General features: G+C 47.6%; 9 protein-coding genes across 9 annotated transcripts; 4 read left to right on the top strand and 5 right to left on the bottom strand.

The window, feature by feature from the left end:
- Positions 1 to 320: 320 nt before the first annotated feature.
- GLAREA_01402 (Metallo-dependent phosphatase) lies at positions 321 to 2,719 on the bottom strand (the record flags this gene model as incomplete). The annotated part of the gene is made up of 4 exons (XM_008088618.1): positions 321 to 2,175; positions 2,232 to 2,343; positions 2,397 to 2,553; positions 2,711 to 2,719. 4 exons carry the CDS (start codon positions 2,717 to 2,719, stop codon positions 321 to 323), a joined length of 2,133 nt encoding a protein of 710 aa, XP_008086809.1.
- Positions 2,720 to 4,089: 1,370 nt separating this feature from the next.
- On the top strand, positions 4,090 to 5,437 carry GLAREA_01401 (Clavaminate synthase-like protein; the record flags this gene model as incomplete). Its single annotated transcript, XM_008088617.1, has 4 exons — positions 4,090 to 4,258; positions 4,403 to 4,699; positions 4,766 to 4,836; positions 4,925 to 5,437. 4 exons carry the CDS (start codon positions 4,090 to 4,092, stop codon positions 5,435 to 5,437), a joined length of 1,050 nt encoding a protein of 349 aa, XP_008086808.1.
- Positions 5,438 to 7,284: 1,847 nt separating this feature from the next.
- GLAREA_01400 (Band 7/SPFH) lies at positions 7,285 to 9,039 on the bottom strand (the record flags this gene model as incomplete). Its single annotated transcript, XM_008088616.1, has 5 exons — positions 7,285 to 7,397; positions 7,448 to 8,164; positions 8,227 to 8,808; positions 8,856 to 8,883; positions 8,935 to 9,039. 5 exons carry the CDS (start codon positions 9,037 to 9,039, stop codon positions 7,285 to 7,287), a joined length of 1,545 nt encoding a protein of 514 aa, XP_008086807.1.
- A 2,181-nt stretch (positions 9,040 to 11,220) lies between these two features.
- GLAREA_01399 (uncharacterized protein) lies at positions 11,221 to 12,042 on the top strand (the record flags this gene model as incomplete). Its single annotated transcript, XM_008088615.1, has 1 exon — positions 11,221 to 12,042. One exon carries the CDS (start codon positions 11,221 to 11,223, stop codon positions 12,040 to 12,042), a length of 822 nt encoding a protein of 273 aa, XP_008086806.1.
- A 225-nt stretch (positions 12,043 to 12,267) lies between these two features.
- On the bottom strand, positions 12,268 to 14,565 carry GLAREA_01398 (WD40 repeat-like protein; the record flags this gene model as incomplete). The annotated part of the gene is made up of 9 exons (XM_008088614.1): positions 12,268 to 12,338; positions 12,396 to 12,471; positions 12,528 to 12,716; positions 12,769 to 13,054; positions 13,103 to 13,464; positions 13,515 to 13,682; positions 13,740 to 14,296; positions 14,349 to 14,491; positions 14,561 to 14,565. 9 exons carry the CDS (start codon positions 14,563 to 14,565, stop codon positions 12,268 to 12,270), a joined length of 1,857 nt encoding a protein of 618 aa, XP_008086805.1.
- Positions 14,566 to 15,331: 766 nt separating this feature from the next.
- GLAREA_01397 (P-loop containing nucleoside triphosphate hydrolase) lies at positions 15,332 to 17,141 on the top strand (the record flags this gene model as incomplete). Its single annotated transcript, XM_008088613.1, has 2 exons — positions 15,332 to 15,341; positions 15,391 to 17,141. 2 exons carry the CDS (start codon positions 15,332 to 15,334, stop codon positions 17,139 to 17,141), a joined length of 1,761 nt encoding a protein of 586 aa, XP_008086804.1.
- A 313-nt stretch (positions 17,142 to 17,454) lies between these two features.
- Positions 17,455 to 17,982, bottom strand: GLAREA_01396 (uncharacterized protein; the record flags this gene model as incomplete). Its single annotated transcript, XM_008088612.1, has 1 exon — positions 17,455 to 17,982. The coding sequence occupies one exon, from the start codon at positions 17,980 to 17,982 to the stop codon at positions 17,455 to 17,457; it is 528 nt and encodes a 175-aa protein (XP_008086803.1).
- Positions 17,983 to 19,118: 1,136 nt separating this feature from the next.
- Positions 19,119 to 22,369, bottom strand: GLAREA_01395 (WD40 repeat-like protein; the record flags this gene model as incomplete). The annotated part of the gene is made up of 7 exons (XM_008088611.1): positions 19,119 to 20,456; positions 20,505 to 20,840; positions 20,898 to 21,119; positions 21,179 to 21,823; positions 21,876 to 21,995; positions 22,045 to 22,296; positions 22,355 to 22,369. 7 exons carry the CDS (start codon positions 22,367 to 22,369, stop codon positions 19,119 to 19,121), a joined length of 2,928 nt encoding a protein of 975 aa, XP_008086802.1.
- Positions 22,370 to 24,790: 2,421 nt separating this feature from the next.
- GLAREA_01394 (Clavaminate synthase-like protein) lies at positions 24,791 to 26,170 on the top strand (the record flags this gene model as incomplete). Its single annotated transcript, XM_008088610.1, has 4 exons — positions 24,791 to 25,052; positions 25,156 to 25,494; positions 25,547 to 25,921; positions 25,986 to 26,170. The coding sequence occupies 4 exons, from the start codon at positions 24,791 to 24,793 to the stop codon at positions 26,168 to 26,170; spliced, it is 1,161 nt and encodes a 386-aa protein (XP_008086801.1).
- Positions 26,171 to 26,727: the final 557 nt, after the last annotated feature.

Below are 26,727 nucleotides of genomic sequence, written 5' to 3'. Positions count from 1 at the left end.
ATTAGAATACACGCAACGCTATCTGAGGTAATCAAATGATGCAATAATAAGGACAAAGGTACAGAGAGAAAAAAAGCCATCATCCGCCCCTCCCCACACCACTCTGTGAAGAGACAAGCATAAGCTAATTGGTAAAACTCCATCTTCCATCCCGAATCGCGAGTACCTATAACGGCTGGCCTGAAAAATGTGACGGCTCTCGAGATCTTCAAGTCATAAATAATGACCTAGGTAATTTAAATATGATGTACTGTACGAGAAGAAGGTACTTTTGGCGGGAAAATCGTGAAGCAAAGGATATCGGACCTGGGTAAGAAAGATTAAGAGTCGCCTGCCGCTGGGGTTGCGTTTGATGGTGCTGGTGAAGATTCGCCCTTGAACCCTCGTCCTCTGCCTCGACCACGCTCTCCTCCTCGTCCGCCTCTTGGGCCACCGCGACCACCTCGAGCACCTCGTCCTCCTTCACTATCACTTGCACCTCCTCCACTTCTATAACCACCCTGAGGAGGATTGCTGCTGTTTCCACCTCGGCTGCTGCCCCAGTTTCCGGCTCCCCCACGGCTAGTTCCAAAGGACTTGTTGTTGTCTCTTGGCTGGAATGGCTTGACCAATGGTCGGCTTCGGTCCTCACCGGATCTCGATTTGACATCGTCTGGGAGGTTGGACAATATTGCGTCTCTCTCCTCAACAGTCTTGAGTACAACCACCTTGTTCGATTGTCCCCATTTGTCGATGCGGATAATCTTCTTCTTGTCCTCCTCTGAGAACATCTCAGTAACAGCGTCATCGGATGTAACATTCATCACGAAAAGACCGATAATCGGTTCTGCTGCATTCTTTGCGCCAGGCGATGCTGCATCTGGAGCATTGTGTGTTCCATTGGTCTTCTCATTCTCCTTGTTCGCATTTGGTCCGGGTAAGTTTACTACGTTTGATGGCTGGGGAGTGGCTGGTTTAGGAGCTGGCGAGTCTGTGACGCGCTCTGGACCTGGAGGGCCTCGTGGCTGCTGTTGTTGGGACTGTTGGGAGCGTGGACCACCTTGGTTGAATGGTTGCGATGTGGGTTGCGTAGCAGGGGATCGTTGACCCGGACCAGTTGGAGCAGAAGCGACGAGAGCATGGCTTGAACCAGGAGTCCCAGTTCCTGTGGAAGGAGCCTGTGCTGGTTGTTGCTGGTTAACAGGAGGAGCCTGGCCTGGATGTTGCTTTGCGCCTCGATGGGCGAAGTTGAAACCTTGAGCTCTCATTTCGGTACCAATTCTGCCATCTTGAACCTCCAAAACCAACCATCCGAAAGCTGCATCTGCCAAGTTGAAGTTCCACATGTTCTTGAATGCGCTCTCGTCGACTTGACCAGCTCCAGCAGCATTGGCTCCACTAACCGGTCCGCCAAATGGATTTCCACCATGTGCGGTGCTAGGCATCTTGTCTACTATGCCTAAAGCATTTTGCAGGAGGTTTTGTTGTGCCTCGTTTTGCGAAATTGCTGGCTGGACCTCACCCTTGACCGTTTCCCATACATCGTTGAAAGAAGCCTTGGATGCAGCTAGCTTTCCGCGATAGTGGTCGAGTGTTGGGTTGACACTGAACTCGTTGTATGAACTGCCGTACCTGAAATGCAGGCCTGCTGATATGGAAAAATCGGCTTTTAGGGTGACAGACAATTGGTTCAAGATTCCTTCGCGGGCGGGCGAGGCGTGTGTAATGAAAATTCGGGTTTCGGTAGGATCGTAGACTCGGTTCGCAGTATCTACCAGCTCACCCATTTGCAACAGAGTGGTCCACATGGTTCCCTGACCTCCCGCAATCGTCGTCCTACCCTCGCCGTTGTCGAAAAGTTTGTGCATCACAACCGCACCTCCCAAACCAAGCAGGCGTAGCTTTACGCCCCCAATTTCCAATAACATCGAACGCGCTTCATCAATGATATGGAGTTTATCGACCTTGTACTCCCCAGATCGAAACTTCTCTAACACTCTCACATCTTCGCAAGCTCCCCAGACCGTGTATACTGGTACATCCAATTTAAGGCTACCATTTAGAAACTGCGGAAGTTCGGAGAGGGGTAGATCACTGGGCTGGAATCGAGCTTTGACTGGGCCACCTGGGGCACTGATGGCCTTTTTCACTGGCTCCGTAATGAGTGGCGAGTACTGAGCAACGTGCTTGAGCGTCCTACAAACCCCAAATTAGCTTTCCACGAGGAAGCTGCCTACACGAGATGCGCTTACTTTTCCGCGATTCTATCCAGAGAAGTATCATCGTAAAACCCAAAGTCTCCCGTATGGATAATATGATCCGCGCGGGCTTGTTTCGCCAATTCATTCAAGGACCTAAGATTTCCTGATAAAAGTCAGCTTGACTGCAATTTTTGGTCTAGCTTGAAATCAACCGACCTCGTACATCTGCTACGCAGAGAACTCTCACGCCTCCTTGTTGAATGATTCGCCCATTATTTGGAAGAAGTGGTGCAGCTCCTGGCGGCAGACCTGTATGTCCTCCAGCAGCTCCGTTAGGAAGGTAGGCAGGATGCTGATATGACTGAGGGCGTTGCTATTGAAACAAATTGTCAGCATATCAATTCCATCTAAGGTGAGACGATGGGAAAGTGCGGCCGAGTAAACTTCGAAGCATAACGTCCTCGAGAACAATTTTTCGAGATAGTCGCCTCTCGAGGAGCTGCTTTGTTGACTTTCAAGGGACAACTTACAGAAGCCATAGTATTTTCGAGATCAAAGACTTGGGGTACGCAGTTTGGAGGTATTAGAAAGATCGTGTACGCTCGAATACAGCAGGAGATATGATTGCGCAAAGATCGTTATGGTGGAGGAGGTAGAGCGGAATGGCGAAATCAAAATGTTCTTTTCTTCTCGAAAGCTGAGAGCCTTGACACCGCGTTTGCTAGATCTAGAGCTCGAGACTAGTGCGGCCATTGGTTGACTAGCGACACCCGTGCGTCTCTTTTGGGTTGCGCCCGGATTAACCTTGAGCCGAGATACCCTCAAGCTTCTTCACCTCGAACCAACTTGCTCAATTCTTCACATGTACATCACTATTAAGGATTTTATCTAATGAGTATATTCACTCCATACTGCAACCAGATGCCCCTCAATCGCATCGAGAGCTTTGAGTTTAAACGAAGCATTGCCATTCAATCTACTTTCTCCTCTTCGCCGGATGGATTGGTAATCCTCGGATTACAGTACTGTTGATATTCTATTTTTCATTTAACCCTCGCTGTTCTGCTATTTACCTCCTAAAGTCTTGACTTTCGGTCAGCATTGTAAACAATTCTTCAAAGTGTTGTTGGGAAGTGGGGACACAGTGTATTCCAACCTACCTTTATGAGGTAGCCGTCACTTTCTTCTCTAATAATACCCTCTTCATATCTTAATTACTCGTGCTTTCGTCAACTGAGTTCCTAAGGCTCTTACACCTCTCTCTCTCTTCAAGCGTCTTTTGGATATCTTATTGGGGACGCCACAAAAATGAATCCTTTAACAGTTGGCCGTCATATGTCTAGATTGGAGAGGCTCTATCTATTCCTGTCGTAGACCGGCCTGGATGTATCAACCCCATCTTACAACCTTTGAACACAGCAATTTGAAGGGCTACAGGAGTTTGGGCACCAAATAGTGGCGGGAACTTAAGAGTCTAACATTACTTTCCCAAACCATTGTCTCAAATATTCTCATTCATCCACATGAATGCTTTCCCTTTCAGCATCCCAAGACTAATTAGGCATACGCAGAGCAGCTACCATTTCATTACAGCGTGAAGTCTGTTCGCGGCCGTGATTTCCGGTTATCACGTGTATGTGTTCATTCAATGTCTGGATAATACTTCCCGCTTCTATCCCCGCCGGTTAAATTCATTTGTCGGGACAAACGCGCCTTTCAAGCATTCTGAGCTTACAAGTCTGTCGTGAACCACCAACTAGCTTAATCCTTGAAGTACTTAAGAAGAAAGTTTATCCTTTATTTCCAGAAGCTTGGAAGTTAAAAATAACTCGCCACCGCTTAGCCTGATAACACCAGATTCACAGTTCCCTATTCTACATTTCTCGCTTACTTTACTTTGTAGTATAACATGGGGGTCTTACATCCAGATGCTTTCAAACTTACTGATGCTGATAAACAACATTTTCTTGAACATGGATACATCAAAGTATCCGGGTGTTTCCCCCCCGAAGCAGCTGAAGAATTTACGGCGAATCTCTGGACTCGACTTGGTATGTCGCCAACTGACAAGAGTACCTGTAAGTCTCAGTCCACTCAACAAGCCATCTCGACAGACCTTCTGTTTCAGTTTTCAATTTGAAAGAAATTCTCCTTAATCTTCAAACTTCTAGCAAAATGTTCTTAACTTATCGGGGAAAAGATTTCCAGCTCACAAGATCTAGGGACTAAAGAACGCACCAACATGCCATATCATACCCACACACTAGCAGCCGATTTTGCTCCCAAGGCGTGGAGCGCAATTTGCCAATTACTTGCTCCTGAAGACGGCGGCGAACAAGAAGGTGATGAGCGTATCAGCGGCGGAGATGATGATAAATGGCGAAGCTGGAGCGACGGCTTCATAGTCAACCTTGGAACACCAGAGTCAGAAAAGAAAGACATAGACAATATGGACGAAGACGCACGACTAAGAAACGCAGGAGTCTGGCACGTCGACGGAGATTTTTTCGTCCATTATTGTAAGCCCGTTGACCCAAAATCCCTACTCCTTTTTAAGCGAGAACAATCGCTAACAACGTGTATAGTGGACAGTCCAGAACAAGCCCTCCTAGTCATTCCACTCTTCACAGACATACAATCCAAAGGCGGCGCCACAGTAATAGCTCCCAAAAGCATAAAACACATAGCCAAACACCTCGTACCACCCCCTTCCCTTCATAGCAAACCTCACTAATACACCACAGTACGAAAACCCCGCCGGCCTAACCCCCTGGTTCAAACCCACTGACGACGCAACCGAAACCCGCGAATTCTTCGAAGCCCTCTCGGCCGACAAAGACAAACTGCCTACCTCCTCGCTCGTCGAAGCGACGGGTAAAATCGGCGACGTATATCTCATGCACCCACTCACCCTGCATTCCGCGTCTGAGAACCTGCTGCGTATCCCACGGGTTATTACGAATCCGCCGGTGGTGCTGAGGGAGCCGTTTAATTTTGATAGGGAGGACGGACGGTATAGTCTTGTGGAGAGGAAGACGTTGAGGGAGTTGGGGATGGAGGGGGGGTTGAAAGGGTGGGCGATTGAAGGGGGGAGGAGGGGGTGGGTTAGTGAGAGGATGAAGAGGATGGAGGGGGGAACGGAGGGAGGAGAGGGGAGAGGTTGGGGAGGGAAGGGGGAGTTGGAGTGGGTTGTGATTGTTTTGGTGAGGAAAGAGAAGCTGGTATTCACAGCTGTTGAAGAAGATACAGCCAACTGAATAATTTGTACTGTATTATGATTCAGCTCCTCTCATTCCTCACTCCTTATACCCTCCTTCTAGACTCTCTTTTACTTCCTACCCCTATCCTTCCTCACTCATCCATCACTCATCACCTCCCACTATCACCACAATCAAACCACCCACCACACCCCCAACAGTTCAAAACATCAACCCACTAAATGCAACAACTCCCTCCCATCTTCACAACCCACGCCCACGTCCTCCACACCCTCCTACTCTTCTCCCTTCTCCTGCACCTCTTCCTCACAACCTCCATAAACCAAGCGCTCTACCACCTAACCACCCTCATCTACATCCATTTCCTCGTCTCCCTCACCACTTCCATCCCGTTAAACAGCCCGATTTTATGGTCTCTCCTCGCTTTCTGGATCCTAAACTTCTTCAGTCCTAGTGTGGAGGATGTGGAGAGGATTGCGGGGGGACTAGGAGGGCTCCGACGGAGGAGAGGTGTTGTTGGGGTGGGTAGCTGGCGACGGAGGATGTTGTTGAGGGTTAACGAGAGTTGAGTTTAACAGGACGAAGATAGGATTTAAGATAATAGAGCGAAGATCACAAGATTGGAATCACAAAACCTAGTTACCAAAACCACAAAACCATGACCTGCTCAAAATCCAAACTATCAATCCCCAAATACCAAAAAAATGACATTCCAAGCCCCCAATACCCCAATTCCGTAGCTTTGTTTCCTCAAAACCATACAAAACAAGACGCAAGAAGGAACATGTCCATTTCACAAGCTACAGGTTTCCAGAGTGTAAGAATTGTATCTCACACAATAGACTCGAATTCCCAAATTCGCAGATTATACTCACCCAGTACTTTTCTCGAAATTCCGTGGCAGCAGAACGGCACGCGTTTGACACTATAAAACGTCTTCTGTCATTATTCATTCATTCACGCACCATCTCTAATCCAAACACCCTAACATTCCTTTCCCATCACATATCTAAACTCCTCTCATCTCCATACCCCATGTGAATTTCGGCACCAGCTAGCTCGTCATACGAAAAGCAATATTTTCATCATCTGAAAAATCCAGTAAAAAGTGCAACAACAATAAAAAACCCTCCAATACCTAAAAATCAACATCAAATTCTCCAATGTCTTTTCTCCTTTAATATGTTTTGATCGCTGCATTCCGCTTTTTTGACCAGCGCGTAAGGCTTCACAGCCTACAAAACGAAACTTTGGAACGAGAATTAGAAGTGCGGTATACGAATAAGAAAGTGATCAAGAGCCCATGTTCTCTTCACAATCACCAAATTTGAACCAAAAAAACGATGATATTCCGGAATTTTCAAAGTCCAGTTTGTTCGTATCTTCTTACATTCTAGAAATCAAAACAAATGATTTTCGTTTCGAGGATGAAGGACAGGGAAGGATCAGAAAGTAGGATAGGACGTCATCGGTTTAGTTTCACAGGGTGAGCTCTAGGGTGTTATGAAGGACTAGATTTCAGAACTTTAGGCCTTAGGTAGCTACAGTTAGATCGACGTTAGAGTTAGTAAAATCCAGACACGGCTGTCGAAAGGTTCATCTCATCACGATACAACCATCAAATATTAAAAAACACTATATTATCGCCTACGCTAAGGGTATTCAACACCACCACATCTCATCGTTGATCCCACGCTCGTACAATCTAACGTACAAATCTCATCCCCTCATTCCCACTCCCCCAAACGCTACTCTCCACTCACTCATCCTCCACACACCAACAAAAGAAAAATCCGCGCAAGACGGGGCCGATTAGGCGTAAAATTCAAGGTATCGAAACAAAAGAAACCCTCAATGCATCATCCACCTCTTCAGTGAAAAGAGAGTTAAGCGTGCTCAGTACCATTAGCGCCTAGTCCCTTGACTTTCTTGCCAGTACGTTCCTGTTCGCTCATCTGGCCAGCAAGTTTACCGAATTGCCATTCTGGGAGTACGATACCTATCTCACATTAGCAACTCATCTTCGATCGACCGTTTTGTGTGGCTTACCAGTTTGCTCATTAATAGTACTCATCAACGGCGGAAGCATCTGATACATATTCCGAATCGACTCGACACCACCCATGCCAGTTCCACTACCACTTGCCTCTCCACCCTCACTACCAGCTTGCGCGCCGGTATTCCAAATCGTCATCTTTGGGTTCAGACCACGGACCGCCTCGGCATTGTGTTTAGCCATTTGTTGATAAATACCCTTCTCAATCATCATGTACTGGATAAGACCGCTTGGACCACCGAAAGCAGCAGAGAGGTCACTGTACGCGGCAGCCATGGCCGAGAGACCAGCGGCTTCCTTTTGCTGTCTGACGAGTTGTGCTTCTGCTTCCTTGGCAGCAGCCATGAAATTGGCTTCAGCTTGAATACGAAGGGTATAGGCGCGAGCATCAGCTGCTTTTTGCTCGGAGAAGAGCGCGGCGTTGGCTTTGGCCTGCTCCTCGTAGAGTTTGGCATCAGCGGCTTGCTGTTTGGCTTCTCGAAGGATGGTAGCTTTGACGACATCACTGGCTCGGAGTCTCTCCAATTCGGTAAAGGCGCGCTTGACTTCGACCTCCTTTCGAAGTTCTTCGTCACGGGACTCGGTTGCTCGCGTAGCTTCAATTTGAGCGATGCTCACATCCCGATTGAAAACGGTTTTACGGGTTGCAAGAGTCGCTTCTGCTTGGGCTCTCTCGGAGTCTCGTTCTGTCTTTTGGACCGCGGTCTCAGCTAATGCACGGGTCAGTATTGCTCGTCTAATGTATGTCACAACATGAGATTTCATCACCAACCATTGATCTTTGCAATCTCTCGATTTTGCTCTCCCTGTCTTTGAGCTTCCCCAACATTACCACGTCGCTGTGCTTCTGCCACGTCAATTCGCGCTTGATTGATAGCTCCCTCATGAGCTTTTCGTGATAGAGATTCGAAGTAACTGGATTGTGGGGCGTCTCGAAGTTCCTTGACGTTGGCGTTGTAGATTTTGAGACCAAATTGACCGAGTTCGCCTTGGATGTTGCGGAAAATACGCTTCTTGAACTCCTCTCTCTCAGTAAAGATCTCTTCCATAGTCATCGAAGATACCAAGACACGAGTCTCTCCCTCGATAATACCCTTGACAATGTTTTCGATGTGCTGGCTCTTGGTAACGCCTTTCTTCTGTTCACCCTCAGAGAGGAGCATGGCGTATTTCATAAGAGCATCACCACGGTCCTCTGGAGCTGGGGCGTGAGTAAGATCAGCATCAGGAGAATCTCGAGTAGTTTGACCATCAATGACACCTTTTTGATTGACGTAGGGACCGACAGTAAAGACCACAGGAAGCAAGAACTGAAGTTTCTCCCGCGTCATAGCCTGGAGATTCATGGAGTAATCTATTTTTATTAGCCTGATATCTGTATTTGCAGTAGAGAAGACTTACCATGTGGCTGAATGCTGAAACGTTGGCACTGAATAGATGTTAGTTTGGTCGCTCGCTTAAAAAAGGGGAGTCAACTTACTCTTTGGAGTGGCCAAACCCAAGCACTCTTGGTAATCTTAACAGTACGAATACCAGCACCGGTGACGGCGAGGTACTCATCTGGAGATGCTACAGTATAGACCATCTTGAGCGATGTCGTAGATTAATAACGTAAAAAGAATGTATAGTAAAGAATGATCGGTAGATTTCTTGCGTGAGAATCAAGTCAACAAACTGTATCGATAGATGATGATTGACAAGATTGGAGAGTGGGAGAATGTGGTGTATTTGTAGATTCTGGTATGAAGTTGTGGTGGGGAGGTCGGGATGATGGTATGGATCCCGGTTGAGACGGAGGAAGTAGCGTCCAACGATAGTCTCTTTAACTTCTGAATAGAGTCAGCGAAATATTTCTCAAGTATCAGGTGATGATTTCTCCTTGAAAGCCAAGAGATATGACTGCACATACCTTGAATTTGAAATTAGTGGTTGCTGGTGTAGAGGTTGTAAGTGTTTGGGAGATAATGGAGGACAGTTGATATTCGGAACCGATTTATAGTCGAGGTATTGCAAGCTTGTGACTATTCTTGAGGATTCACTTGCTAGGTGATGAGGAATTGATACGTGTGATTAAATCGTAAGAGGAGATGGAGGTGAACCGTTTACAATTTGTATGAGAGGAAACCGTTTGTAGTTACACAGCCTTTATATGTTGAAACGGCAAGGCTGCCAGCTGTATCCGCTCACAGCAAAACACACCCCCATTTGCGCCTCGGTTTGATGCCGCAGCCGAGCCACTTGGGGGAGGATCTGTATCATTTGGCTGGGAATAAGAGCTGGTACACTGTAGTCGGGCGTACAGCCCGCAGACTGAGAGCCAAACGAGCCCCGGCTGACCAGTTACAGCCAACTACAAACGGAATTTGAGGCACATTCGCCATCTCACCTCGTGAATAACTACCTTGATGTGACTGGACGGTACCAGACTTTTGCAGCACCGCCCAGGTGTCCCCGCAAAGGGTTCCGTTTTTCATATCAAATGAATCAATGAAAGTCTGAGCGACTCCGACACATTGCAGACTGGCATGCACGCAGAGCTCCTTGAGTGTGGATCAAAGGTATCAATATTGACCCGACTGCTCCAGGGAGGTACCGATTTCCTCAGCAGGATTGAGTGAACTGATGGTAATAATTTCATGGGTCCAGAGAATCAGCGTTGGCATTGGACCATATTCCCTCATTGATCTTCAGCTCATTGCGCGACAATTGCCTGCGGAAAGTCGGCAAGCTTCACGCTCAACGCGAATAGCTAAAAGCTGTTAGAAAAGCTCGAACGAGGCTGACTAGACCATGGTGAAGATGAGACGGCTGCGATTATCCGTATGCGGGTCTGATATATCGTCCATGTGATGGACTTCGAAGTGGTCGAAACTCTTGGAGGGAGGGAGGTGAGAAGTGCAATTCGCGGATCGTCAGAGATGCTGGACACTGCCCGGCCATCAGCCTTCTAGCGCCGTTCTAGAAGGTCTACCGGGCCAAGCACCCCGTCCGGGGAAGCATCATCGCCCACGTGCAGCCCAATCGTTCCCCTTCGAGACACATCAGAATACGAGGCTCACAAGGCAGACAACTCGCTCGCATCCAGCGGCATTATTCGCCAGCCATCGACTATCATGCCACCTCCTTTACCAGTGCAAGCCGTGGATTGTTGCTGTTTTCTGACATGTTATCAAAGCGAGGACTTTCGGTTCATTCCAGGCACCCCTTTGCGAAGACTACACAGCCGTACCTGGACCTAAAAACACCTTGGTATTGTTATCACTCCGTCTGACTGAATATTAGAAGTGTAGGCTAATTGACGCAGAAGCCATTAGTCCTAGGCGCTTCTATTCAGCCGCAGAGCCTCATGATAGATTGCAGTTCTGGGCACTTCGTTATTGCACTACTCACTCTACCGTGACACCAGTATCCGCAATCACAACCGCCGCTTCACTTGGCCATATCTTATCATCACCACGTGGAAACTAATATCTGGTACCACCAAGCGCCGGTTGTACCATTGGGTGGTACGATCTCTCGATCCATTCGCAAGAGCCCCTCTAAGGACCTTCCAGACCCAACTTCATTCATTCCAGGACGTCATTCAAGACTCCAACCGTCAGGTGACCCCTCTCATTCAGAACCTATCTCGATTGGTATCTTTAGAGCTATACACTACCTGATCCGGCTCTTTCACTCAACCCATTCATGTCTAGACATCATCACGACTTCACCAGACAACAGGCAGACACTTCACATCTCACCCATAAACACTAGCCTCCTCACCATGGACACCAAACAACCCCTCCGCCCTCCCTCCCCCTCCGACCCAGAACCCGACACCGCACCCCCCTCCTACACGGACACAATAACCTCCCCCTCCTACACCACAACACCGACCTACTACTCCTCCCAAATCCGCTCCCAACTCACCACCCTCTCCTCCACCATAACCTCCATAACATCCCAACAAACCCTCCTCGCCTCCGCGCGCGAAGAAAACATCCTCTCGCTCCTAACGACGCAAATCCAGCTCTTCCTCTCCGCCTTCGCCAACTCCGGGCCCAAAAAGGGGACGCTGATTCTTGTGCCCGCAGGCGGACTGACGGACGAGAACGCCGTGCCGACGGATTATGATTTTAAGAATCGCGATGAGTATGATCGGGTGGTGAGGGTGCGGGGGAAGGATGAGGGGGAGGACGTGTGGTTTTGGAGGGATGAGGAGATGGCGGGGAGGTTGGCGAGGTATCTTAATCCGCCAGAGTCACAAAAGCCAAAACCAAAACCGTCACGGCCGGTTCCATCACCATCAGCACCAGAGCCTTCCGCCTCCCGCTCATTCTGGTCTCGTAAGAAATCAAACCCGCCGCCTGCCCCATTACCATCTTCTTCTTCTTCCTCTTCTTATCCACCAGAAAAGGAGTCGAGTAAGGAACCGAGTTCCGGGACAGGAGATAATGTGACTATGAATGTAACGGCAGAAGAAGTGGTGTTTCGTACGGAAAATGATTTTGGGATTTTTGGGACGGAAAGGGGGTGGGGGATTGTGTTGAAGTTGGAGGTGGTGATTGATGGTGGTAGTAGCGGTGGAGGGAGACAGATGAGATGAGGGGTGGGGTTAGAGTAGATGAAATGTAGAAAAGTAATGAATAATTTTATAAAAATAATGTGTGTGAGGCTTTGAGGACGATGGATCTCATTTGATGAGTTGATTTGGGAAAGTATGATAACAAGTAGGTCATTTGACGAAATCCAGCACTGAATGTCATCGCATTAAATGTTCACATTTATATCGCTTTTCATTTCATATACACCAAGTATGTCTCATATATACCTAAGTCAAAGAAGACCTCGCTTCACTATCATGAGTCCCGTCGCTAGGTCTGTCCCACGTTCGAATATGCCCTAAACCACATTAGCATACCACGGTCAACAACACACCCGCAGCTCAAGAATACATACCAGATTTACAACTCGTCATGATCGAATCCTGTGAGAATTCAAGCCAGCATAATGGGTCTGGATCTATTACCTTGGACTGTGACTCGTTAGCATTATTCGTCTTTGACTGAGTGAGAAATGTGTGGGACATACCATCACAGGAGGTAACATAGCAGTATTGGATCTCGGTTCCACTGGATGTTCAATTGTATGTTCGTCATCTCCCACAGCAGAAAGGGAGGAATTAGACCGTAAGCGGCTAGCGACTGTATTCTGGGTTTCCGCTCTCTGAAGCGGGTTTGCGAAACGTGAGGATATACTACCTCTTTGTCGTACAGACAACTGGGTTGGTATTAGTACATGCAGTCATTGATGAGTAGGGAAGAAAACGTACAGCTTTCGGACGATGCAACATTCCAACACTGAAATCCCAAAGAAGAAGGCGGCAATCTTCACCCACACTACCGAAGCGGTAGTTTCGATCATCACATCTCCAAGGATCGAAGCAGACAGCTGTCACCCAGGATTGATGACCTTGACATCTGGCGACAATAGTCGCTTCAGCTACGGACCAGATGGAGACGAGATCGTCTTGGCCACCTGTGAGTACGTATTTACCGTCGGGTGACCAGCATACACACAGGAATCCACCGTAATAGCTTGAGTACATGTCTAGAAGCCTAGAATATTGTTAGAATCCTTACAGCTTTTACTTGTATGATACATACTGCTCTTTCAGATAATCGATTATTCTCAAAGTTCCATCCTCAGAAACTACAGCAATGTGTCTATTATCCGGCGAAAATGAAAAAGCATTTATGCGTTGGTTCGACAATTTCCAGAAAGAAACAGGATTAAACTTTTGGTTTTTGGAATGTACGGATTTGTCGACATGGAGTTTTGCTGAGGGATCAATTTCGCCATTTGTTACTTCTGAAGTACCATTGGTAGCTTCTTCGGGTAAAAATGCAGCATCGTCTTTTTCCTTGTCGTACACAACTAGAGAGCCATCCATATGCGCCGCAAGAAACAAGTTTTCGGATCCAGGTATCCACCGTATCTCAGAAACAGGGGTTGTGTTGATTATCCCCTATTAATGTTTAGTCACATATTCGCGTCAAATAGGGTTTTGGGACTGACATTCTTATTCAACCTAGTGTACTTTTGAGTGATGGGCTCGTACCAGATTATCTCCCCTGTCGAGAAGCCCATTATTAGGTCTATATGACTTGAGCTTTTCGTAAGTTGGTTAACATCATGACAGAGGCAATGGCCTTTTGTGAACAAGATCTTTGTCAAATGCTCGGCCTGAATAGACATTAGACACAGTTCAGAATACCAAGAGTAATAGTACCCAAAACTCACCTTTTGCGACGACGATAAGTCTAACCATTGAAACGCCCTATTGATGTTTGCAAAAGCAAAATATCCGTCTGCTGGTCGGTCTTGTAACCTCTTGGTCAAATTCTCATGTACAATACACCGGGAAATGAATGAAGAATTGCTCTTGGCAATATTATTCTTTGGTTTTCTTCTCTTTCCAGCATCTTTACCAGTCGCTACCAGCATAGAATTTCCTTCTCCAAATGCGGGGGCAGATCCAATTGAAAGCGCGGCTCTCGCGCTTCCCGTCACCGATGTGTCTCCTCCATCACTACTTGGTGCCACCTCACCAGATGCTCGACCCTCACTAGGATGTTCTTGTATGCTCGAACTGACGCCGGTTGCGCTTCGGTTTGTGTCAACTTTGTACAGTGTCTGCGGTATCAGGGCACGCGAGCTAAAAGAAAGTAAGGATATTTTGGTCCCTGCTGTCGCAGGCTGAGGAGTTGTCGCGAGAGGATTCGGATTAATTATTGGGGCTTCTGACGGATGTGGAGGAGGTGTCGCAAGGTGTAGATCTTCTTTGAGAATATATGTTCCTACAATTGTCGTCAAGGTGCGCTCGTCAATCCGCTCGGCGCATCCACATACCTTCACCCACAACCAGTTGATATTCCGGCCCAGTTGGGTGTGACAAGATGTTATTCGTCTCGATCATGGGAGCAGCCTGGCCATTTGCGACAGCATTATTGTAGGCCTGCTGAGAGGGATATCGTGGGGGAGGTGGTAGAACACTATATCATCCTTCTTATCAGTGATCTGCAAGGACGGCATGGAGTTGCAGACAAGAGCTGGGCACTTACAACATGGCGCTTTTGTGGTACTGCTAAGTACCGATCAGAGTAGAAAAAGATGCTAGAGCAAAGATGTTGAAATGGGAAATGTCGAAGCAATTGCAATGCGGAAAGACGGTTGACCGCGGTGACGAAGGCCCGGATTGGAGACGCTGCAAGGTACAAAGTGTGGGGTAGCGATGCTTGTCTTTGAATGCTGGGTATGAACGATGCCGAGAATACACAATACTGGCTATGAGATGTCGAGATTTCAAGTTATGCTAGAAAATAAAAAAAATACATGTCCCTCGCAAATTGCTTCTAGAGGGGAAGTGATCAAAACAAATGTGAATAAGAGGAAGTCTAAGGGATTCAAGCTGAGAATCTAACATGGCCTGGCCAGAGCGCAGCGCACCCTAGCGACTATTGTCGAGCCATCCAGCGGCCGAATGTGGAGAAGTCTAGGCGACTGACAGCGCGGATTCATGCCCGGAAAGCCGAGGGGTTTAGATTCAGAATCAGAGTTCGAGAAGGAACGTCGTCAAAGGTCTGCGTCAAAGAAGCTTCTTGTACAAGTAATTGTACCACTACTTCCCGTCCCACCAAGAACATCGCCAAGTTTACATAAAGCCAATATCTCCAAGAGTTGGCTGTAACACCACCACCATCGGACAAGCCCAGCTTGACGCGCTCGGCGGCTCAAGTCACTGTTCCTGAATCTACTGCCCGCAGCTCGAAGCCTGCGATGGCTAACTGACCCAGGATAGTAGCCTCCTGTCGCAAGGCTGAAACGAGGTCAGCATGGCTACGGGTATGTAGCTCTTGTAAAATGCTTCAACAGCATTGCTAATGTGTGCCAGTTCGTATCTGCGTCTGCGGTGATGAAGGCGCTGGAAAATCGAGCCTTATCACCTCCTTGGTTAAAGACGTCTTCGTCACGAACAAAATCCAATCCGTTTTACCTCAAATACATATCCCGCCAACCATCGGTACGCCCGAAAATGTCACTACTACCATTGTCGATACCTCTGCCCTACCGCAGGAAAGAAACACATTAAGGAAAGAACTGCGGAAATCGAATGTAATACTGCTGGTCTATTCGGACCACTACAGCTATGAGCGAGTTGCGCTTTTCTGGATGCCTTATTTCCGTTCGCTCGGAGTCAATGTACCCGTTGTATTATGTGCCAACAAGTCGGATTTGACAACAACAGGCAGTACGGCCCAGGTTGTGGAGGATGAGATGATGCCGGTTATGGCGGAATTCAAGGAGATTGACTCGTGTATACGCACCAGCGCAAGGGAACAACATAATGTTAATGAGGTCTTCTATCTTTGTCAAAAGGCCGTTACACATCCAATTGCACCACTATTCGATTCGAAGGAAGGGAACCTAAAGCCAGCCGCTGTGGCTGCGTTGAAGAGGATATTCTATCTATCGGACAAGGATCAGGATGGGTATCTCAACGATCGAGAAATGCACAATTTTCAGATAAAATGCTTTGAAAAACAGCTTCCGGACGAGGATCTTGAAAACATCAAGATCTCCATTAGCAAGGCTTATCCGAGATCGCAAATAGAAAAGGGAATTGACCAAAGAGCTTTCATTCATCTTAACAAAATGTTTGCCGAGAAGGGCAGACATGAGACAATTTGGATCATCTTACGGAAATATCACTATACCGACAGCTTGAGCTTGAAGGACAGTTTTCTCCATCCCAAATTCGACATTCCTGAGTATTCGTCTGCAGAGCTGAGTCCTGCTGGATATCGCTTTTTCGTGGATTTATTCTTGCTATTCGACAAAGATAACGATGGGGGTTTGAATGATGCAGAACTCGATGCTTTATTTGCACCCACGCCGGGACTGCCATCTTCTTGGTTAGAAACTTCGTTTCCGGAATCGACAGTACGCAATGAAGGAGGACATATCACTCTTCAGGGTTGGCTCGCGCAGTGGTCAATGACTACTTTTGTCTCTCCCAAAACGACACTTGCTTATCTCGCATATTTGGGTTTTGAACCTCCGAATGCTCGCGACTCAACAACTTCTGCTTTGAAAACTACGAAAGCACGCAAGCGAAGAAAGCGACTAGGAAGAGTGGAGAGAAATGTTGTGCTATGTTACGTCCTTGGAGCTCCATCATCAGGAAAGTCATCACTATTAGATGCATTCTTGAATCGACCGTTCGATTCTCTATACCATCCTACAATCAAACCACGAACAGCAGTCAACAGCGTAGAGCTTCAAGGAGGAAAGCAATGCTACTTGATCATGGAGGAGCTCGGCGAGCTAGAACCAGCCATACTTGAGAACCGTGCAAAGCTCGACGCCTGTGACCTGATATGTTACACTTACGATTCTTCAGACCCGGACTCATTCTCCCACATTGTCGCTTTACGAGAAAAATACCCACATCTAGATGAACTACCAGCAATCTACACAGCTCTAAAAGCGGACCTGGACAAGACGACCCAAAGATCAGAAACCCAACCTGATCAATACACGATGAGTCTCAACATGAATGCGCCATTACACGTCAGTGTAACATGGCATAGCATCAGCGAGTTATTCGTCACGCTCGCTGAAGCAGCAACGACCCAACTCTAGCATTCCCGAAGAGCGAAGAGGAAGCCCCAGATCGGACGGGTGTTTATGTGGCTCTTGGAGCTACGGCTTGTGCCTTGGTGGCTGCCTTGATGATTTATAGGAGGACTACTAATGCTAATTGATATTATGAGGTGGGATTTGGATGTGTTGATATTTGGAAGTGCCATATAACTTTTTAATTATGATACCCGTTTGTTCTTTGGAACTCCGCCTTCAGTGCAAACTCACTTTATTCCTTACCCTTATTCTCGCTCTTCTCATCCATCCCGCTCTCTCTTCCCTCGGTGTCCGCATATTTAGAAGATACCGCATCTTAATCTACATCCTCACACCCTACCTCATCGTCATCCTCATCTTCACCCGGCTTTACATTTGACCATATCTCCCCACCGTCGTCCCCTCTACTAGAGTACCATCCTCTATCCATACACGTCTTCTTCACCCAAAGCTTCATAATGTATTCCTGAAACGCATGAACGTATTCATCATAATGCTCGTCCCCAGAACCATGTTTTCCAAACGCCTGAGAATACGCTAACAATCTGTCCAGCTCGTCTTCTCCTTCCGCAATCTGGAACCTCCAGCATACATCAGCACCGTCATCGTCTTCAGCGAGTAAGACATCAACATCGTAGGTCTTCGTGCTTGTTTTGTGGGCTGTTGGGTGCCAGTGTTCTGCTAGCACTGCGAAGGGTTGATTTGGCTTGCTCCGTTGCGTAGTTGCGACGCGGACGTATTCTGCGATCTGAATTCTTGTGGGACTCAGTGGTGGAAAACGAAGGCTGCGTGCTAACGGTCTTGCGGTTGTGAGGGAAAAGGGCGATAGGAGTCTGGATGACATGGCTCTATTCATGATTGTAATAGAGAAGAACAAAATGTGATTCAGATAGAAGAGTTCCTAGTATCTAGGGGACTGAATATTCGAGCTGTACATTGCCAGATCTATGAGAAAGAAGAAAAGAAGACCCCTTCGTCTATAGTATCTTATCCGTTTGTAATGGAGAGATGCGTATTCCTCCATATTGATTTTCCCGCCATTTACCATGGTCACTTCCTCTCCGTTTGCTTTTTATGCGGCCTTCGGATGGCTGATATATATCATAAATGATAATCCGGGCTTCTCATGATTCTGCAGAAATACACACTTCAATCTTATAGATGATAAGTTCCATCTTTTTCAGATTGTATCTTCGAAAGTTAAGTAATACAACCACCGACTCTTCATTCCACTTTTATTCATTGACAACCTCCATATCCTCTTTTCATATCCCTATCTTCTGCACGACTAAAGATTTCGAACCCTGCTGTGACTCAAGGCAGCTGCTACAACCAAAGTCTCACAAAACTCTCTGGAGACTTTAGGAATACCAAATATGCGTACAACGAAAGCCCTCCCGATACACAGCATAAAAAGGATATCTTGCACAACCCTCTCACCATACACAGGATCAGCACGTTAGATCTTCATCGGAATACCATCTTAGAACCGAATACCGGGTTGAAGGAGACCTCAAGAAAGAAAGTCTCATATACAATACAAGCAAGTTAGCAAAGTACCAAGACATATCTTTCGAATCCTCACAATCCAAAAACCCACTCCAACACCACCCAACTCCCTACCAAACCACCACCACACCGCAACACCATCCTGTACCTACCCGCTCCAAAACCTTCCCCTCCCAAAAAGCCCGTAACAGAAATGACGAAAGTGGCTCAAATCAGCGACATGCAACAAAAACCCACCGCTGGACATGGAAGGCGTTCAAACGGTAACCGAGTACCGAGATGTGCATTACACTACTCGATGGTTGTGGCGGAGGGAGGGAAAAAGGGCGAGTCGTGTATAGAGTTCAGGGACGATCATCGGAGGGATTTAAAAATGTGGAGCTGTACATAGAAGATCGTCAAGGGGACTTCACAAGAACAACGAGTACAGAGAACGAAGAACTCTCATTTAATGTAACGACCAAAATAACCTCACTCACCGACCCCATCCCCCATAACACCCCGTCCAAAAAACTCACTAACAGTCGCGAATCTATCGCCTCCCCTGCTGACCGCATCAAGAAACAAGTCGTGTTTCCCCCCAACCTCCTCCTGACTCCTCACAAACGCGCGAATACCCTCATTATCCTTCCTACATACCGTGCAGTCGCCCTCGACGCCGCCCTCGCCGTTATCCTGCACATTGATACAGGTAGCATGGAAGCTGTGTTTGCACATGAAATGCACAGCCGGGAGACTAAGCTGTGAGCCGCAGAAGGAGCAGCGTGTGGCGTTGAAAGTCTGGGGTTTCGTCGTCAGGTCTTGGATTTCAGCACGTTTTTCGAGCGTCTCCGTACGGTAAGAGGTGATAAGACGACGGTTGCTGTTGATTTCTTTGCGTTCGCGGTCGATGGTTGCTTGGAGGTAGGTTTTGATCATGCCCATGGTGGCGACGGCGTTGGTGGAGAGGGTTTGGATGACTTGGAGAGGCGCCATGAGACCGTCGTCGTCGATTTTTTTGAGGACGATGTCGAGTTCGTCGCCCGCTTCCTCGAGGATGCGGGGGTCGGAGGTGAAGTATGCTAGTGCTGCTGGGTATAATTGGGGTTCATCAGGACCGTATTTTCGGAGGGCTTTGATTGCACCTCTTGTATCTTTGGCGGATGTATAGGAACGAAAGATATCAAATCTAAGCCCAGCTTGTTCGCGGACGAGAACAGTTCCATCTTTGAAATTTGAAAGATGGGACAGTAGGAGGACATTCGAGGTATCGATTGGAATATTTTTACCCTCAATGAGCTTCTTCGCCTTTGCTTCCCATTCATCTCTATGCTCACCTCGTTTTTCGTTCGATTTGTGAAGGAACATCTCAAATAATGTGGTATAGAGATCGATCTTATCTCGCTCTTTGAGATCCTTCTCCTCTAAACATGCTTCCAGGAATACGATGAACTCGTCAGGATGATCAACGAAAGAGGAAAAGGCAATCCTTGGTTGTGGTGCTGTGTATTCTGGAGCAGGTGGCTGTGGGTTTTCGACAATTTCATTGTCACCGACTGTCGGCTCAATATTCCCTTGCGTTGGCGGGGATGCAACTGCAGCTGTGCTCATATATGGCAAAGGCAACAGGTCTCGCAAATTTTGGACCGCGGTGACAGCTCCAGCAGCGTAGCCACCGGTAGGTCGTATCTCCTCCTCTTGGATGACGATATCGTCTGCGTCTGTCTTTGGACGAAAGTGGCCCGTAAAGTATTGTACAAAAAGCTTGGTGGCTTCAGAGGGACAGTGTTCTAAGAGAACTCGGGCATACTTCATCAGATTTTCGTACATCTATGATTTTGGTTAGTAGATGCGCGAGCGGATATACATTATACTCACAGCATCGGGTGCCAATCTCCATATGTATTGAAGAGCTTCCGCATACTTTTTGGAGTCCTCAATCAAAATGTCTACTACCAATCCATGCTCACCATGCTTTGTCGCAAGGTAGGCTGCCTGTTGGTAATAGCCTCCTTGACGGCACATAGAAATCGCAGTATCAAGGTCAAATTTGAGGTCACCAGGAGACTTGATGAATTTCTCCAGCTTGTCAATATCTTTGAGTTTGGCGTAGCAATTCAGAAGGAGAGTTGTGTGATCGGCGGTGGCCTTGTGATGCTCATGCAATTCCTCAAGGTATTCGATCAAATTGTGTATCCTTTGGGTGTCAAGGAACTGGCAATGTTAGTCTTAGCGGTCGTGATAGCAGAGCTAACTTGCCTTGCGGATGACCTGAGAAGGTTCAGTGTTGTCAATTGCTTTTAGGTACTGTTGCATGGCGCCATCATAATTTCCTTTTTGATAAAGGTTGTCTCCATATTTACGGTATATTACATTCAGCTGAGCAGCATCCATGTTACACTTCTGTGCCAAACTGATCGCATAGGTAAAGAGGTTCCTTTGGTAAAGAATCTCCAATCGCTGTTGTAATGACTTTTCATGGTACCGGAAGATCTATCGAGGCAATTAACATACACGTTCCTCTGCATTAAAGGAAGATCCCAATGCCGTACCTTTCCATCCTGATTCAACGTAAAGAGATCGCCCCATATCATGAAAAGAGTCTTGACTTGTGAAATTAAAGATTCTGAATGTGCAATAAACTTCAAGTCTGTATCCAGCAAGGTGAACGTGGAGGTGTCGAATATTTCTTCGGCCTGCATACCCCCAAACCGGCGAAGAGCACTAGGCTTGTTTGACGCTGTCGCTGCTGCTGGCGGCGAGACTAAAGCCACATAGTCCTCGTATATAGCGACAAGACTTTTGGGACCGTCGTAGCCATAACATGGCCCGCGACCATCGACACCATAGTAGTAGATGGCATCTTCTCGGACTACAACAATATCGCCATTACGTTTATCAACGGTCATACACCCAACAGCACAACCGGACTCCTCCACATTTCTCGCCGGCTGGCCAGCTCCCTTGCCTGCCGTGACGAGTTTCAGTATTCGGGATATAGTCGTAACGTAGAGGGTAGTCAAATTGTTGGACTCTTCCCGAAGCTCGACTCCGGTTACGGGCTCTTCTGATTCATACACCGTCCTTTGTTTCGCCCCTCTATCATGTATTAAGTCCCCACGTACCACTGTAACTGAACCATTGGCGAATCCCACGGCTACCTGTGAGAGATTATCCAGGGCAGCAAAGGCAGATATCTGTTGGGGGTATTTAGTTGGTGATGGGTATGGTTCGAAGTTAATGACGTACCGGAAACGGCCTCCTTCCATTTTGTATGCTCACAGTTGATTGACATGTTGGTAGACCGGTCTTCTTGACTGGCTTGTCCAAGGCCCATACTTTCAAGACAGGTTCATTGGGCAAGTCTTCCTATAGAGTTTCAGTCTTCCGTCCCAGTATCACCGCAGACGTAAAATACCGATATCGTGACCAATAGAGAGGTCCCCTCCACCTGCTTCATATGTGTAATCGCGCCCGCATCGTAAGCTTGAAAGCTCCTCAACACTTTGAAAGTTGGCGACAGGATCCGGACGGTGCCATCGTAGCTTCCGAGAAAGAGGCTCTCCGAACCGGAGCATACACAGCTAATCTCATTGCTGTCGAAGAAAGATTTGCCGTCCTCGTCTGGCGGAGTGACTTGGCTGACTTCGAAGAAATCGAACGTTTTCCACTACAGATAGCTATCAGTAATAGATCAACAACATGGGTACTTGGGAGCTGCAACTGACCGAACTGAGAGCCATCTCCTTGGAAGGTTGCAATCATGGCATTGCCGTGATTGCTCACAAGATCAAATTGACTAAGACGTATTAGCTTGACGTTGCAGACGCAGATTCGAGCTGTTGACCGAGTTGGTTCTGACGCAGCAACAGCACTCCGAGGTCGTCAATCTTTCAGTCGCGCGGTCGTCATTCTGGCCTCGCGTCGTGGGGGACGTCGGCAGAATACAGGGGTTGACATCGCTAAATGGCTGGCAAGTTGCGGCCTGGATTGCCTGGAAATGCGGCAATCGCCCGTGCTCGTGCCCCAAGTCCAACTCAAGTCCAACGACCGCGGAGTCCCAAGGCTCACGAGGCTTTCCTTCGTTACAAAACAACAACAAAACAGCAATTTACAATTTTATGGTGAAGCGCGACGAATCTGGACGATAGATATCTCTATTCAGATCTAGAGAACACGACGACAATATCAATCCCATCATCGCGAGCCTTTCGATGGCGACAACCATGTGCTCTACTCGGCCACGGCGGATAATCAGAAACAAACATGCTTCGCCTGCAGGAAATTCTTCAGCGGCCCTTCCCATACCCTGTCTCTGCCGTTACCACCCAACGACATCCACGTACATATATCACTCCTGCGCATCAAGCTCCGTGATGAATCTTCTATGGATAAGCTGCAGCCAACGTACCATACATTTACCCCACCGGATCCTTACTCTGCTTGAGCAGCTTGTACTCGTTTGGCAGCTCCATCCAGCGGAAGATTACCCTCCTCGAGAAGAACACCCGTTCTTGCTACCATTCGTCTGGCAGCTCACAGGGCGATGGGAGTCTCATTGGCAGCGATACCAACGTCGTGTTCGCCCCACCAGTCGACGTTGGAAGTCGAAAGAGGGGCAAAGGAGGGGTGCTCTCAGGCACAGTTCCCAATTACGTCTGTCCCGTTGAGACGACACTCTGCCGTTCTGTGGCATATTCATCCCATCCAATAACTAGCTGACTGCTCCAAGAGAAGGGTGTGGTGCCGGTCTGGAGGGAAGCGATGAACCAGACTGCTGGTGTCCCAACCATCAGCTTTGGGAACGTGGCTCATGTCGCAACACCTCACGATGTACGACCTCCATCTCCAGTATCGGCTCCTTCTGGAATCAGCTCTCTGGTATCAAAAACATTGCCAGCACGTCAAAAGTGCCCCGCCTTCACAAACATACCCTCGGTAGGTCTTAGTGCCCTCGACGATCAGCTTAAAGGTCTTATTGGTTTGTCGGAGAGTCCAACAACGAGGTGGAGACACTTGTGATGCAAGTAACTTGGTGGATACTGCGTTGATTTTGGATCCTGACAAAACTTTTGCAAGGTCTCTCAACCCCTCCTTTCTTAGCTTTCTAACGTCTTATCTTCACTTGCTTGCCGGGAAAAATACACCTTGATGTACCCGGAGGTATATCCCTCAGCTACTATTACTCCTCCACGGGGACAGCCGCCGTTAGGTGTGGGTATTACCTGCATGGCAGCCACATGTTGGAGCCTTTTCTGGACGTCTTCCTAAGTGTGGCACTTGCACAACCCGCGTGGAGCTTACCTTGGGGCTGGTCTTGTTCGTCCTTGTCTTCCGAATTAATTCGTCTTTGACTGTAACTGGCCAATTCAGATGTGTTCACTCCAAGTTGGTAGTCCAGCCTTGGAGCTGATCTGCTTTACCCTTTCGACTTTCGGTATCAAGAGTCAGGTGCGTACAAGGAGCAAGGTATCTTATCTGTGTTACCAATAGAACATTAGTGTCTCCCAAAGGTTTATAGTGCCCGCTACTCAGCAAGAGGGCTCCATCTGTGCGACGTGTCACATTCGTTACGGTATGTATACATGCATACCGTATTGCAACTACATAAGTGGCCAATATCTTGTGCTCTACCCACGAAGGTTTCTGCAGAGATACTTCGAAATGGAACTGGAAGCCGTTAGTGCCCGGACAGTCGGGAATAGGGTACCATGGCGCAACGCCAATGTCAATTCTTCTGTGTCGCTTGCGGTATAGATCTTCGACGTCTCTACTGATGATAGCTGATACGACCTGGCATCAGGTTTGATAGCAAACGGCTGTTGTGAATGGTAACTGCGAAAGGCAGTTTACATGCTCAATGTTCACTGATTGGTGGGGAATGAAACTCTCAATGGGAACATTTTCATGTTCATCACCTTCATCGAGCAGATTACGAGTATTATTCACATCCACTTCCTCCACATCCCCACCGCATCTTTAGCCGAGTTCGCCATCTGACGCTAGAGGAAGGGAACTACTTTAAGTATAAAGGCTCCCTTCCTTTAGCTCAAGTTCTTTCTTCCTAAACCATAAACACACCACCATCACTTCCACTTTATACCCATTACTTCATACCAAGAACTTATCCACTTCCGAAACTTACCCTAATAAATCGCTTCATCATGGCTCCAATGGCTGTGGATGTCTACCCGGTTAGCCGCATGCAAGAAATGAAGGCGAAGGCTCAAGAGGTTGTTGCTCAATCGATTGCAACTGCTCCAGCCAAGTTGATCAAGACTCCTATGCAACTCGCTGGTGCTCTTGACAAATTTGAGTCTTTCGATGTCACTCCAGTCATTGGAAAGGAGTTCCCAACTGCCAACCTTGCTGAGTGGCTCAAGGCTCCTAATGCTGATGAGCTCATTCGCGATCTAGCCATCACTGGTAAGTTACCTGTTTGATCACCACAATAGACTTGAAGTCCTTCAAAAGCTGGCTTCATGCGTCAATTTTGGATCTTCTCAGTCTCAAAGCTGATATCTCATAGTCTCCCAACGTGGTGTCGTTTTCTTCCGTGGTCAAAAGGATCTCGACAATGACCTCCAAAAGGAACTATGCCAAAAGCTTGGTCTTTTGACTGGCAAGCCTGCTGAGTCCACCATGCACATCCACCCAATCTCCAACAAGTCATTCCAATGCAACAAGGATGATGAGATCTCCGTTATCAGCAACGATCTTGCAACCAAGATTTTCTGTGACCGCAAGGCAGAGCAACACAAGAAGAAGCAATCTCTCAAGAAGGGATGGCACTCTGACATCACCTTTGAGCCTGTCCCATCTGACTATGCTATCTTGAAGCTCACCGATCTCCCAACACTCGGTGGTGGTAAGCACCCAACCATCTATCAGCCATTCACAGTTAACTAATACATTATCAGACACTCTCTGGGCATCCGGATACGAAGTTTATGACCGTTTCTCCCCAGCTTACCAAAAGTTCCTTGATGGTCTCACCGCCACCTACGCCCAACCTCTGTTCACTGAGGCTGCCAAAAACCAAAAGTTCAAGCTCTACACTGATCCTCGCGGCAACCCTCTCAACATTGGTGATGAGCTCTCCACCGAGCACCCAGTCATCCGCACCAACCCAGTCACTGGCTGGAAGACCGTCTTTGCCGTCGGCCACCACGTTCAACACATCAATGGTCTCACCGAGCGCGAGTCTGACCACCTTCTTAACGAGTTCCTCCGCATGGTCACTGAGAACCACGACCTCCAATGCCGCTTCAAGTGGAACAACCAGAATGATCTCGGTATGTTCTTTCCCCCTACATATCCTCTCTTGCTTTCCCTTGACATCAAACTAACCCGCACCAGCAATCTGGGACAACCGCTCCACCTTCCACGCCGCCACCTACGACTACGACAACAACGGTCTCCGCACCGGTCAACGCTGCGTCGGTATCGGAGAGCGCCCATACTTCGACCCAGCTTCCAAGTCCAAGCGCGAGGCTGAGGGCGAGGAATACATGGAGCCTGGAATCGGCTTCACTGTATTCTAAGCTGTTTACTTTCCCACTTTTACATAGGCGTTTGATATGCACTAATGCGTTATGAGATTTCTTATTTGGCGTTGACTTTCAGGGAGCGATTTTGTTTCTGAGACTTTGATGATCGGATGATGGATGATGGATTTGACTTATTTGATTGGGCAGTAATTGGGTTGGATGGTTTGGGAGTGGGTGATTGGGCCCTTTGTGTCCAGCCCTGAGACGATTTTAACATGGCTTACCTAGCTGCGGGATGAAGCTCGTTTGCACGGCTTCATACATTTATGGGCTCAAGCTGGCTTACATGGTGTTTTATTTACATATGGCGAATAGCATATGATTGGGACCATTCTATGAACTTGCATATGATTGAAACGATTTTATGACTGATTCGTTCTCTCTCCCTGGATTTTGAGAAATCAGAAGTCTCTTCATTCAGGTGAAACGGGTGAAGGGTTTTGACTTCTTCCTTTGGCTGATGGGTAGAACGCAGATGTCTCTTCAGTTAAGCGAATTCTAAAGGAGTATACTTCCTTTTTCTCATCGTTCATTCCTCATTCACACTTCCC

The sequence above is a fragment of the Glarea lozoyensis genome, assembly GCF_000409485.1.
Source record: "Glarea lozoyensis ATCC 20868 chromosome Unknown GLAREA7, whole genome shotgun sequence".
NCBI classification, from domain to species: Eukaryota; Fungi; Ascomycota; class Leotiomycetes; order Helotiales; family Helotiaceae; genus Glarea; species Glarea lozoyensis.
This window is presented reverse-complemented; position numbering and strand designations above follow the sequence as displayed.